Source organism: Mus musculus, chromosome 16, assembly GCF_000001635.26.
Source record: "Mus musculus strain C57BL/6J chromosome 16, GRCm38.p6 C57BL/6J".
Taxonomy (NCBI): Eukaryota; Metazoa; Chordata; class Mammalia; order Rodentia; family Muridae; genus Mus; species Mus musculus.
This window is the reverse complement of record NC_000082.6, coordinates 31,839,176-31,854,200: the sequence shown is the minus strand read 5'-3', so window position 1 is coordinate 31,854,200 and position 15,025 is coordinate 31,839,176. Positions and strand designations below refer to the sequence as shown.

General features: G+C 36.6%; 1 protein-coding gene across 32 annotated transcripts in view; it reads right to left on the bottom strand.

Annotated features, from left to right (window-relative positions):
* Nucleotides 1-15,025, bottom strand: part of Dlg1 (discs large MAGUK scaffold protein 1) — a 209,914-nt gene that overhangs the window by 19,156 nt on the left and 175,733 nt on the right. For 15 of the 32 annotated variants that reach the window (NR_045516.1, NM_001252435.1, NM_001357282.1 and 12 more), the window contains 3 exons: nt 11,362-11,431; nt 6,532-6,565; nt 317-358 (listed from right to left, as the gene is read on the bottom strand). Coding sequence is in view for 28 of the 32 variants with exons in the window: in NM_001252435.1 (NP_001239364.1) it covers nt 317-358; nt 6,532-6,565; nt 11,362-11,431 (146 nt within the window). In the remaining 4 variants the exon portion in view is untranslated. Of the gene's footprint in view, nt 1-316; nt 359-6,531; nt 6,566-7,267; nt 7,368-11,361; nt 11,432-15,025 lie in introns of all 32 variants that reach the window. The other 17 variants (NM_007862.3, XM_006521761.4, XM_006521763.4 and 14 more) reach the window with 4 other exon arrangements.

Genomic DNA, 15,025 nt, shown 5'->3' with positions numbered 1-15,025 from the left:
CAAAAATGTTTCATATTTAGAGTTTAATACATTTCAAAATATCTACACAGCCACACCTGGCTGAGCAACTCTGAACTGAAACACTAAATGTTCTAAGATCTAAAACCTTTACACCATCACATTGTTGCTAGCTATACACTGTGGGCTTTGGGTTAGAGATACTCAACCTTCAGGTGGTTACCCTTCTCAAGTCTATTGTACTTGGCTCCTCCTGGTTAACAATCTTAGGAATCTGTTAGTTTTTAGAGCATATCACCCAGGAATATTTATACTTTTTAACTTTTTAACAAAAGAACAAGTAACATGCAACACTTACGGTAACTACTTTCACTATCGCTGGCATTAGAAGTTACGTGCTCTGAAATTGAAGGAAAATGAAAATAAAAAAAAAACCAGTGTCATGAACTTAAAAGCTGATAAAAGCAAACTATCAAAATTAAACAAGGTGGTATTATAAATGTTGAGATATAAACCAAATATACTCACAGAATTTTTTACAAAGCATTTTAGATTTTGTATAAAGAAAGTTTAATTTTCAACTAAATTAACATAAACTGTCACAAGAAAATACCTGTAGTAAAGGAAAATGGCTTGTTTCCAATGTAGTTTATGAACAAAATTCTCAGTCAAAAAACAGGTAGAGCATGGCATAGATACAATGTAATCTTGTATTAGTCCAAACATACACATAAAATCCCAAAAGAGAAAATAGATTTGGTAGCTAAGGGGACAAGCTCCATTTGAGCAGAGCCTGAGGGAAAGGTGCTTTTGTGATTTACAAATAGGTCAGGTTTTACCAGGCTGTCTTCCTCTTAAACCTATGTTTCAGAAGCCATCCAAAGCTGTCATGACAACCCAAGGGGACTGGAGACGCTGAGTGAGACTACGTTCTAATTCATCAGTGGTCCTTAGCAACTCCCCTTTGAAAAAAGATTACTTTGCAAAACAAAACAACGCCCCCAACAAATATTAGTAAAAAGCCGCCTAACTCTTGTCTGGTCAAAAGTGGCCCCATTTTATAACTTGATCATTCGTAAGTAACAGGCATTCACTCATCTCTCAATAAATATCTTCCTTGAAGAAAAAAAGCGAAAATTTTATTCAGGTAAAAAGAAAAGGAAAACTTTAAGGACAGAGGGAAGCCCTGTTTTCTGTTAGGGAGAGAGAAGAGCAACATTTCAGGGGGACAGTGTTTGAGGCTAAGGTCAGCGGCGCCTGTTTTGGAAATCGACAGCCCTGCTGGACCTCATGAGAGCGAGAAATAAACCTGTTGATTTTAACCTGCAGAAAAAAAAGATGTAATTCTCTAAAAAAACTGTGTGTATATGTGTGTGTGTGTGCACATGTGCACAGCATCTTTTCTGCTAGCTCCCATCTTATTTTTCACTAAACCTGGAGCTGACTGGTTAAGTCCAGCCAAGTCTGACAAATTCCCCTATTCATTACTCCTAAGGACTAGGGTTACAGGCACATGCCATTTTGTGAGGTGGTTTGTTTGTCCTTATTTCCTCTTAAACATCAGGTCCCCACGCATGTGAGAAAAGCACTTTGCTTCCCAGGCTTAACTTGCAGACGTTTCTTAATCACAGTTTATATTTTAAATAAAGCACTTAAAAATTCAAAAATAGAATTAGGGGAAGGAAAGCCATTTTCTTCAAGGACATTCTAAGTTGCCACCAAATGACTCCTCCCCACCCATGCTCAAGAAACCCTAATCAAGTCAGTGTGCTGTAAAAAGGAAACAAGAGACTATGAAGGAGAGATTTGTAGGAAGGAAAAAGGGCTCAGTAGGATCAGAGAGGATGATGGGGTGAAAATAACTAAAATGTATCTATGTATGAAACTACCAGGGGGCTGGAGAGATGGCTCAGCGGTTAAGAGCACTGACTGCTCTTCCAGAGGTCCTGAGTTCAATTCCTAGCAACCACATGGTGGCTCATAACCACCTGTAATGGAATCTGATATCCTCTTCTGGTGTGTTTGAAGAAAGCAATGGTGTACTCATATATATAAAATAAACAAATCTTTTAAAAAAAGAAAGAAAAACAAAAAATTAACAGAAAATAATGAATAAAATAATAATAATAATAATAATGATGATGATGAAACTGTCAGGGGATAAAACAGGAATTTGTAATGATTTTTCTTTTTCTTTTTTTTTTTTTTTTAAAGATTTATTTATTTATTATATGTAAGTACACTGTAGCTGTCTTCAGACATTCCAGAAGAGGGCGTCAGATCTTGTTACAGATGGTTGTGAGCCACCATGTGGTTGCTGGGATTTGAACTCCGGACCTTTGGAAGAGCAGTCAGGTGCTCTTACCCGCTGAGCCATCTCACCAGCCCTGTAATGATTTTTCTTACAACTTAAGAAACTTCAATAGAATAATTACACCTAAAAAGTAGAAATAGAATTGTCTACTACATGACTAGCACATGTAAAAACAGGTATTTTAAAGTTTACATTAACCTTTTTCTTTTCCATCTTATGTGTGTATATGAGTGCTTCCCATGTATGTGTGGCTGTGTATCTGGAGGCCCCCCTGGACGCTGGCAACCATCCCCAGCAGCTCCTCTAGCTCTTCAGGGAGGCCAGCATCTCCATCAATCTAGAGCACACGGACACTGCTGTGTCTCTTGCTTGCCTGGGGACCTTGTTTTTTGTCTTTAGAGGTAGGAATTACAGGCAGGCTAGCATACCCACCCAACATTTACATGGGTCCTGGGGATAGAACCTTGCTCCTTATAGTTGTAGGGGCAACTGCTTTAACCACTGAGCCATCTCTTTAGCCCCAGCCCCATCCCATTTTTTTTTCTCATGTTAGTACATGGATTTCAATACAACATTTGAAATTCCCGAATGATATTCAATTTAACTTTAATTTATAAATTCGAATTTACCTGTTAAGACATTTCATTTTGATTTAAACTGTTTCTACAACATTAATAATTCTAAATGTCTTCATTTATACCACTTTTTACCTATCCTATTTCTTTAAAATTCGTTATAAGAAATAGGAATGCCACAAAAACAAAAACTTTTGAAGTCTGTATTAGGATTGGCATTAAAAAATTAGTTAGCTGGGCATGGTGGTTCACGTCTTTAATCCCAGCACTCGGGAGGCAGAGGCAGGAGGATTTCTGAGTTCAAGGCCAGCCTGGTCTACAAAGTGAGTTCCAGGACAGCCAGGACTGCACAGAGAAACCCTGTTTCGAAAAACCAAAAAAACCCAAAACAAACCAAAAAAAAAAAAAAAAAAAAAGAGTTATCTGCAGGATGAGAATAAGTGGGTATGAAAGAGACAAAATTTCTTAATGCTGAGCTGGTGATTATGAAGCAGGCAAATGAATACTGCATTACTATTCTAGCCAATACATCTGACATACTATAGAATAAAATGTTACTATTCTTTCTTTTGTATTTTACCTACTCGCCTTGAGCTCTTTAAAACTGCCAAAATGTACACTGTAATAAACTTCTGTGGTTCTTTATATTTTCTGTATGTGGTTCCTCTCTACTGAAACCTTGCTACTCAGAGGGTGGGCCTTAGACTAGGATAGTCACTTACCAGTACTGCTTGAACTAACAACAAAGGTAAAGTGCCCCTCCTCTAACACTAATGTGTTGGGGCTGGGGCTATAGCTGCTCAGTGGTACTGCACTTGCTTAACACGCATGAAGAAGCACATGCATGTTAAGTCCAAGCCCTAGCTCTGAGAGAATAAAAACAAAACAAAAACTTGAACATAATTTATCAAAAAAAGTTACAAAGCTAATACATAGATTAAAAGGTGTTTACATTTACTTCCAACACAACAAAACTAGGCATGCCAAGAGAAGGCAAGGATACGAAGCAGCCAGAACCATCTTCTGCGGTTAGGCACGTGGGTCGTAAAAACATTCTGGAAACTAACTGCCTGAACAGAGATCCTAGCTATCCAAGACAGGTTGGTTCCAGGACTCGGAGGTGATAAGTGTAAGATGTGAATGTCCCTTCATGAAACGTGTAGGATTTGCATGCATTTCCTGCTCTCCTCCTTTCCTTCCTAGACAGAGCCTCATGTAGTCTAACTGTCCTGTAACAGGCAGCTGAGTCTGTCCTTAAACTCCTTCTCACAGAGCCTAATGTCCCAGATACTGGGACTGCAGTAGGCACAGAGGAGCACAGTTGGCGCCTGTATACTTTGATCTTATTTTTTTGAGTCTATAAAACCCAATATAGTGCAAATAATGGCTACACAGTGTTGTTCAGAGACTGAGAAGGGAATTAAAGACGACTCAGTACATCCCTAAATTTTCTCTCTTCCCCACAACCTCTTCTATTTTTAATATGCTTGGTGAACACAATTATTTCAAATGTAATCACATTTTAGCTTTTTTTCTCAAATATTTCCTTCCTGGTAGGGTATGCACGTTTATTCTCTTTATTCCCTCCAAATGCTACACTGCCAACCTCAAGCAACTATTTGATATCTTACTTGTAACAACATAAGTAAAAGCAAGTGTGGCTTTGGTACTTGAGAGCTTTGCACAATTCTACTTATGTAAGTGTTTAAAACAAGACGAAAGTAAACAGATACGAGAAACCTATGTGGCTATCTGAGGAAGTTTTTGAGGTTTTTGTAAAATTGGAAATTGTAAAAACGGAAAACAAATGTGTTTTTAAGCTGTGTTATTACTTCACTTCTCAGCATCCCAACTCCCTCTTATTATCACCTTGAGTCTTATTTTGAATCAGCATATATACACTAATGAAGTAATAAGTAATGCCCTGATGTACCCTTCTTCTAGTATTTCCTCCATAATAACAAGCAGCCGGTAATGTCTTATGTGTTTGTTTTATGTGATAACCTCCTTCATACCCAGTTTTAAAATTCTACTGGTATTTTTCTGCTTCTTCAATATTTTCTGAATAAAACTTTGACCTTTAGGTTGCCAAGTTAATAAATTCTTTCAATTCCTGTGAAAGGAAACGGGTAGTCATAATTCAGTGAATTATAATACACTGTGTAGAAAATTAAATCTTTCCCCAAATGACACTGCCTGATAATCTTTATTTTTCACAAATTTTCCTTAAGAATGTTTCTATTTCCAATTAGAGACACAGGGCAAGGTATAATCATATATAACTATAAAATATGGGATCTATAATTATATATAGTAGCATCAATAAGAATAAAAAATTCCAAGCTGATTCACGTAACCTCTAAAACCTATCAACCTCACGATGAATCGCAGAGCACTGGGACTCTGTGCAGGATATTTTCTAGTTAGTGAAGGTTTTCCCTGATAATTTTTCCAAAGTTAAAACATTAAAAAGCTGCTGCTAGTGATAGGAAATCTGTGGGTACTACCAATTGTATTCTTTAATTAAAAAACTTTGTATACAATATATTTTGATCATGTACTCCCTCCGCTTCAAGTCCTCTCAGGACCCTACCCATCCAACTAACAAGACACAAACAAACACAAAAAGAGAGGAGCTTGCCCAGAGTCAAGCCTGCCCAGGGGAGGTTCTTTATATCAAGTGCACTCTCTTCAACTTGATGCAAACCTACTTGTTAAGATCAAAGTAAAAGTATCTACCTAAAAATTGTAATATTTATTATTTAATGATAAACTTCTTGGAAGGTTAACTAGTCACTACAAGAAAGTTTTCAAAATGCTTAGTAATTTAAATGAAAGAGACAATTCAACAAAAAAATTTAGCCTGAATGTTTATTTCTACGAGTAGAACTCACCTAAATCAACTTAGTAATATTTGATGACTTTTCATATTTAAGCAATTTGAAAATACTCCAATTTAAAACAGTATCTCACTCTGCAGAACAGGCTGGCCTCCCACTCCTGATGTCAGTGACAGGTTCCAGGCACCTGTCACCATGCTTGGCCCTTACTCAATTATTTATTAGATTCCGTCTACATATCAGAATCTACTAATCTTTATACGATGACTAGTCAGTTAGTTGAAAGTTATGAACAGCAAAAACAGGAACAACAAATCCAAATAACTAAGCTCTTGGCTAAGGGAGGATCACTGAATCCCAGTGTGCTCTCTAACGCTGCTCACAGTCTGAAGAGGAGCTCCCAGTTCCCCTAGAGCTGCCTGGACACCTTATACTCTCACATTTAAGCAAGGGGTTTCTAACACATAACTGTAGTGATTTAACTTGTATTTAAAAGAGAGACACAAAACTCCAAAGCTTAACATGCATGTCTATCTATAATTCTAGTATGATGGGCAAGTGATAGTATTTAAAAAATTAAAAAAAAAGCCTATACTTAAAAATTTTCTAGAAAAAGTAATTACCAGAAAAATTATGAAATTCAAAATGTAACCGAGTTTCTCAAGCGGCATGTGAAAAGGGAACACAAGAAAACAAAATTGTATCACGGAGGTAGAAATCCCAAGTTTGTTAAAAACCATCTAAAGCACACACCTCCTCAGGCCAGAAAGGCCCCACTGTGAACCTCAGTGTCCCTGCATACGGTAGGAGGTTAAAACAACTTGGGAGTATTTTGATCACTTACTCAGGCCTTTTGATCCCATGTCGTCAGGGATCTCCTGTAGAGAGTAGTCCCCAGAGAGCAAGCAATAAAAAGATAATCAAAGAAAATAGTTGTCAGTGATGCATAGAATTGGTGCTACAATAAGAGACAGTTCCAAGACCATTACAGGTACACACAGTGTACAAAGCACGCCTGTAGATTTTTCAAAGTTTAGAATAAGCTACCAACTAAATGTTATCAACACAAAGGATGAAAACTAGAGGTTAGAGGTTAATTAGAAAAGAAAGGCAAATTTTCAGGTCATTTTACAAGTGAAATGTGTATTTCCTATATTTAATGAGGAAACAAGATAAAATGGAATGATTCCAGATGATCTAGTATCAGAAACTGGCAATGCTATATCTTTAAATCAGGTACCTTCTTTTTTTTCCTCAGAAATAATCTTTGAATGTGTAAATGTTAAGTGCTTCTTATATGAACCCTTACTTCACAGAATTATATTTATTTTTATATGTCATAAACAGGTAAGATGCGGTTCAAGAATTCCTAGGTGCCAGAAAAGTTAAGACTGGCAAACAAATCAATTTGTGTGTACTAAATTTTCCCGAAATCAATTTGTGTGTACTAAATTTTCCCGGCGAAGAAACTCAGTAACCTGTGGCAGCTCTTGAAACTGTCTCCATGGTAACAGCCAACTGCAGGGCAGTAGGTCCCGCTACGGTCTAGTCTCAGTTGACCAATGGAGCCACATACTTACGGTCAGCATCACTCGTTTCCTGTTCACTCTGGTCCTTGTTCTTGTAGAAGGGAAATTTTCGGGAAAAGAGGTTCTTTTTACGCTTGTCATTGAATGACTGCTGAAGAAGAGAAGGAGGGGCAAAACAAAGGGGTGTCTACTTCTGTGTGCACAAAGGCCCAGCCTAGCAGCTATGGAAGCTGACTCCTGGGACCACAGTTTGCATGCAGTCTGCATGAATTTTATACTGTTCACATGAAAAATGGATTTCTAATTTTGTGTAAGGTTTTATAGTTCTATTATTTTGTAAATGGTAAATATTAAAATTTTAGAGCACATTCAGCTTTATCTTAAAGAATAAATGCTACTTGACAAAAATGTTAAAAAGATTTAATCAGATTATTATTATAGTAGAAACCAAGCTAATGTATTTTTATGACTATGTATTTTTCTAGGAAATTTCCAAGGTACAGTACTAGATACGCAATATCACATTATTTTTAGTGTTAATTGCTGCTCAATTATCTTCATGTATTAAGTAGCAATCTTAATTTTACTTTGTCCTAATTATATATTTTTCTTTTATGCATTTTATTTGTGGCTATAATGAATTAACACGACAGTCAATATTAACAAAGCGAACCCAAATAATCATGAGGATGTTCCTAATTAAAAAATTGCTTTTTTTTTTCTTCAGAGAAAAAGGTAAGTGCTGAACTCTGTGACATACAGACGGGAAGACATTTGTGCAGTCCCTGACTGGAGCTTGTGAGGCACAAAGGGTGACGACATTTACTGCAGAGGAAGAGCCACGAGCAATTCTTCTGTTCTGGACTTTCTTGGTGGAAGTGACCTTACCCAGCTGTGACATTAAAACCAATCATCTGAAGTAGGGACATATGAAGAGTTTTTGGGAGGCAATGCTAGGGATGGCAAGTGATTCACCAATAAGCCACACTACTAGCCCCAAAGACAGAAATTCTGTTTTCATTTTTCCAGCTGAGCTGTTCCCGAGGATGCTACTCCACCCCTTTACCAGCCCCCATTTACTTCCCAGGGTTTCAGGCTCTGCTGGTCAGTCTGGTTTGGAATTAGAGTGGACTACTTCAGAAATGAACAACTCCCAAGTCTTAAGCTGCATATTTTTTTTAAACTTGATATGAATATCATGGTGAAATCTTATGCTACGCTGGATGTGAATTATCTTTTTGCCCAGTGCATCCACTTTGTATGCCCTATTGACTCAGGAGTAACTGGGCAGCTGTCTCTGTTATCAGACTGAGTGTCTTAGTATCAATGTGCTTATGTTAAAGTAAACATCATTTTATTTAATGCACTAAAGCACAAGAGTAGCAATAATGGCTATTCTAGTCTATTGCTATAATTATTGAGTATTAATTTCCTGTGCTACTTTGTAAATTACATTTGTCACAGACATGCACCTGTAAGAGAGATGCAGCACATAGAGGTTTGGTCCCATCCATGGCTTCAGGCGCTCACTATAGTCTTGGAGTGCATGCTACTCAGCTGAGCGGGCATTGCTGTGTATCACTGGACGCCTGGGAACATCAGTCTGTATTGTGTGTCCTTGTTTATATTCATGTGGTGAGAACACTTAGGGAATCATTATACGTGAAGTTAGAGGAGTAATTTCATAAACTGGACAAATGATCTTACAACATGAAGGTCAGAAGGAACTGGAGAAAAGAGAACTCTTAAGCAGAAGCTAAAACTGCTGCTGTGAGGACTAGGGCTGCATGCAGAAAGTCTGGTTGGGCAGGTATTTTATAAGCTGTCAAGTAGCATCATGTGATTAAAAGTACTTGCTTGAGGCTAAATTTTAGAAAGAAAATTTAAGTTTTAGAAGGAAAAAAAGGTAATTTCTCTCTCTCTTTTTTTTGCATGAGAATCACTGGCTTAAGCTTGTAGTTTTTAATAAAATTGATTTTTATTTTTAAAAAAAGGTTATTTACCCTGTTTACTGCATATATAGTGGTCAGAGTCAGTTTCCTAGCATACAACCAAAGAAACATGTAGTTTAAAATGTTTTGATTTTTGATATCTTTCCAGTTAGCCAAAAAGAGATATCTCAAGGACACTGTAATACAGGATAGAAAGATGTGTGTTAGTTAAGAAATATATTAATTATACTAATTTAATGTCACCCAGGTGAAGAACTTATTAAAAGTGCAAATATAAGTAGCATAAGCAAATAATTTAAAAAAGTGTATGGAAAATACAAAACTGAAGAGATATGAAGAAAAACCTTCAGCTTTTTTGTATTTTCAATAGAAATTATTCTTTAATTTTTTAATATCATTGTCATGTTGCAATAAACATAAGGAATGATACAATGCCACAAATTCATGATAGGTATATTAAAAACATAGATATATAATTTCCAAATGTAGCATTTGAAAAATAGCCAAATGAGTGCTAAAACTGTTAATGAGGAACTGAAATGTTAAAGGTCAGAATGGAAAAACATGTGCAGGCCATCATGTATGGAAAGGAAAGGGAGGGAAAGGAGGGAGGGAAAACATTACAGAAAGAGACGCAGTTCTGTATCAATGGCAAGCGTATTTTTTACCCCACTCAGTACCATGCATACTTCTGGTGCTGTGTTAGAACACAGTGACTGTGTACAAAGCTGGTTACATCAACAAACAAAGACTAAGATTTAAATGTCGTTAATTAAGTTAACTTCTCACAGAATGAAAGGAAAGTTAAAACATGCAGCCTCTTTTTTAATTCCTTGATAGCTTACTGTACTGACTTCTTTTTAAATACATATAAAATAAGTACAGAAAACACTAAGTTATTTAGTATCCTGATATTTACTTGGGATTTTTCTTCCAATAAAAACTTTTAACTTAAATATTGCTTCAGGTTATAAGATGTAATTATGATTCTGAATTTTATAGAAATTTATCACTTTGAAAAATTGAATTATATAGAACTTATCCAGATATCATTTCTTTAACATAGTAAAGCTGTGAGCACTGAGTGCCTGGTGATGTGTGATGTCCAGTGATGGTAGTGTACAGAAGTAACTTGCTGTAAACATCTGTTTATTTCAAGTATAATGAAAAGCTTATAAAATTTGCTTCAGATAAAAAAACAAACAAACAAACCCAAAGATATAAACATTATGAAAAGTATTTCAATGTAGCATGTGTAAAAGCTCTTTCACTGCAGGAGGTTATAGGTAATGAGGAATTGTGTATATAGTATAGCTGAAACCTGCACTATCTTACTCATCTATCAGCAGGTTATATTTTCACACATCCAAACAGTTTTAAACTAAATGGAAAAATAAGTATCTAAATATTTAAGAAATTTTATACATTTCTCCACTATGTATACAACTTCTTTTGACTTTCTTTATTCCCAGATTATAGCTTTGTGATGATCTTTACATCAAAAGTTGGATTCTAGTAAGAAATTGATTAAGGGATGAAGGGGATACAGAGCAAAGACCTCTCTACATGGCTTCACCTGTAACAACTTGTAAACTTACACTATGACTTAAGTTAAAAAAACACGACCCCCCCCCAACACCCAGCCCTCTTTAATGACGGGGTCTTACTATGTAACCCTTGATAACCTCGGGGTCTTACTATGTATCCCTTGATAATCTGAGATTCACTATGCAGAGCAGGCTGGCCTAAAGTTCGCAGAAATCTGTCTGCCTCTGCCTCCTAGCTGCCGTGTGCCACCATGCCCAGCAGGTAGTAATATTTAATGGAAGTACAGTATAGAAGAACCATTCAACTAGCTGTTCCAAAATACATGCAATTACAAGATGCTTGCTCCTGTCTGTTTCTCTATGGGATTATAAGTGTGCATCATCAACTCAACTAACACAGTCGTTAAACCACTGGAAGCTAAATTCGCATCATTTATAAAAATAATACTGATTAAAAGTTACTAAGAATCTATCAAATGACATAATCTGAAAAGGCCTGCAGAATAGGTTCCTTATAGTGAGAGATTACTACTACTCTAATCTGTGGCAAGAGCTGTTCACAGTTAATTCTTACGGTAAGTCTTCTCATTTTAACAATAGAGCCAAAATAAAAATGATGTAAATGTACAAGATTTTGTATACTCACCCCTTTATCTCCTCTTGTTTTAGAATTGAATTTGACCGTTTTTAATCGGGCTCGTTCCTTCTTCTCAACTCTGTCAAAGTACAGAAGGTCTTTGTTACTGGAGACTGAATCCTAAGCCATATATATGTTAAACTTATTTTCTAGCACCGAGTCCTGATGTCTAGAATTTTTTTCTTCTGTTTTTAAGCTGGAGTTTTACGATGTGTCCAAGACTGATGTGAAGATGTTGATTCAAAACCTTATCTTAGCCTTCTGAGTAGTTGGAATTTATAGGTCTACATTACTATTCCTGGTTATAATATTTTTTTCTCTTAAAGATTTTTATGTATGCATGTATATGTGGAAGTTAAAGGTCAAGGTTAGATGTCTTCCTTACTTGCTCCCTACCACTAGAAATACATTTAGTTGTATGTATGTATGTATGTATGTATGTATGTATGTGTGTGTGTGTGTGTATGCAATGCATGCATGCATACCTGTGTGTAAGAAAGGACAAGTGTGAGGTACTCAGGAAGGATAGAAGAGTTGGATCCTCTGGGAACTAAAGTCATAAGCATACATGACTTAGATGTTGGGAATCAAGCTTGGGTCCTCTGCAATATACGCTCTTAACTACTGAGCCATCTCCTCAGCTCTCATCCTACTTTTTTGAGGCAGGTTTCCCACTAAGTCTACAGTTTACCAATTTGGCTAAGCACACTCCAGAGATCGTCCTGTCTGTTGAAATTCCTGGTATGTACTGTCCTGAACCTGACATTTTTATGTGGGTGTGACACTTGTGTGGCACTTTATAGACCAAGCTACCCCACCACTCCCTAGTAAGTCCAATATAATTAAGAGCCTTGGTTGACACCACTTATTCTAAAATTCCTCAAACTTGCAGATAAATGATGAGCTACTTTACTGTGAAGAAAGCTCTTAAGAAGCACCAAACCACAGCATACAAGTACACACTTACATGCACTCAGTCCCATAATTACATTGAAAAGTCAGACATCACTTCTGACTTTAGTCAGTTTCCAGGATTCCTTCTTTCTTTTTTTTCTTTTAAACACTAGCTTAGCATAGAACATATATGATGAAAATAAAGCTTGAGGGACAAAGTAAGTGTAGCAAAACTAAACAATTTGGATGAATATTGTATTATCTTGAAAATTTTTGTACTGTTCTGTAGCTCTGAAATATAAGACCATGTGGAAAAAAATTTAAGTTTAATTCCAATAATCTATGTGTATAAAGATGTAGTAGTAGTCTACAAGCCCGAGTTGGAAAGTACTTTGGAAGGGAGAACAACAGGTAACTTGCATTCCTTATGTCTCTGAGGGGGAAAGGTAACTTTGGGAACAGGTTAACAGATGCCGGAAGGATTTTAAAAAACGTTGAATTTGTATTTTCTTTTGTCTATATATTGAGCATGGAGGCTCATTCCCATAATCTCTTTATGCAAGAAGCTGAGGCAGGAGGATTATTGTGAGCTTGAGGTCAGTCTGTATGACAGAGTGAGTTCTAGCTAGGTTGGGCTATATTTTATTGTTTTTCAAACAATAAAAGGGTCTCCTACCCAAATATGCAAATTAACCCCCCCAAAACTTTAGATACAGTGACATCAATCTAAATCATGCAAATGTGGTTTCACATAATGAAACTTTTTATAAACCTTTAAATTACAGCATCTAAGTATGATAGCATATTGCAGGCAAACTAGCAGAACAGCCTATGAAAACTATATAGCTAATATTTTACTACGGGTGCAGGAGAATCTTAACACTCCTAGATGAAAGCCCCATGTTCTTCACTCCTCGGGAGTCTGAGTCATCTGTAAACTTGTTCCAGGCCTTACTGAGGGTACCACTAACCTAGAATTATTTAAATAAACATTTACCATTCAAATCCTTCTTTTATTCAGTAAATTATAGTATTTGTAATTGCTATTCCTGAAATAAAATCAAGAAGTGTGAGAATTATAACTCTTCATGGTATTTGATTTCTGGATAAAAGACAGTTTTATTTAAGAAAACATAAATTTTAAAAATATTCAAGAAAACAATAAAGGTGCCTGCATCCCCCTGAAGCTGGCGGTTATGAGCTGTCCAGAGCTGTCCATGGCACTGTAGGAGGATGCCATGCCTTTCTTTAGTGTGCAGAAAAGGCTGGGCATTAGCCTAGATTGTCACTTGATGATCCCTCTTAGTGCCATGCTTTTGAGGAAGAAGAAGAAGGTGCATATGGAATTGGCGCTATCAGGGGTCAAAAGAGTGCAGTATAAATATGAAGATTTTGAAGGCTTTTTTGTGTGCGGGCACAAAATGATGAAGGGCATGATGACATCAAGTGACAGGAGGATAATGGGAGGGAGCCTCCCATCACCTACCCACACCATTTGGCCAAGGGGAAACCCAGGCCCTGAGCAGAGCAGAGCAAAAGGCTGTATTTTTATGCTCTGTTTTCCACAGGAAAGACGGTTGAATGAAAGCTTCTTCATCTAAGTGTGTTAAACAAAAACCACTCTATCTCACGTCTAAATAAAATGGCAAATGTGTTGCGTCTTCCTACTGTATTTTACGGTAGAAACATAATATTCTATAGTACTATTTATGAACCAGAGAATGGATAGACACTTCAAGATGGATCCCGTGTGTTCATTTTTCCCCATCCGAGTCAGCATGTTTCTCTCTGGTTGAGGGCACACATAAAGCCTTTGTAAGGTATGAGGGACAAAGGACAGCTTTTAGGAGCTTTAACTTTGATATTTAAGATGTGAGGTTTCTACTGAATCAAGAAGGCAGGGAGGAGTTTCTGAATCAAAGCATACTATATTCTAATATAGGAAAGAAGAATGCCAAAAGCTGCACTCCTAAAATAATATTTTCCATCAAACATTATTATGATTATACAACAGATGGATCTTGCTAAGTATATAGCTCTAGCTAACAATAGTTATAACCCTCCAACCAGTAATTACAAATCCTGGCAATACTTTAATATTGCTCTTGGGCTTAAGATGCAGTTCAGTGATAGAATGGTTGTATAGCATGCACAAAGCCCTGGGGGCTCAATTATTAATACTGCAAATAAAATAAAGTATTTCAGTTTGTGCTACGTAAGAGAGACAGATGATTTGGGGTATTTTTCAGTTAAAAGAAGTATAAATCCAACTCATCAACGAACTTGATGGTGAATGAAGTAACCAGCAAGGATACCATGTTTGCTAGCTACCTCGACATAAGTCTGGTTAATGAAATAAAAAGACAGGAAGCACATTACAAGATTTTCCTTTCTTCTCCTCTTCCTATTAAATTTTTTTTCCAGCCCTAGGGATTGAACTCAGGCCTCATGCATGTTGGGTAATCAAACCTAGTCCTCTAGAAGAGTAACCAGTGCTCTTAACTGCTGAACCACCTCTCCAGCCCCCTAAAAGATAATTTGGTGACAGTGTATTTTCTAGTTATATCATTGGTTACTTTTCTGTTTGTTTGTTTGAGACAGAGTATGTCAGTATGTAGCCTAGACTTGCTTGGAACTCACAGAGTATGTATGCTATCTCACCAGAATCTCCACTGGTTACATTTAAATGTGACAGAATTAAATAGTAAAGAGTCACACCATGGAAAACAAAGCATTGAATCACTATTCAAGAAAAGATATTAATTCATTTACTCACCTT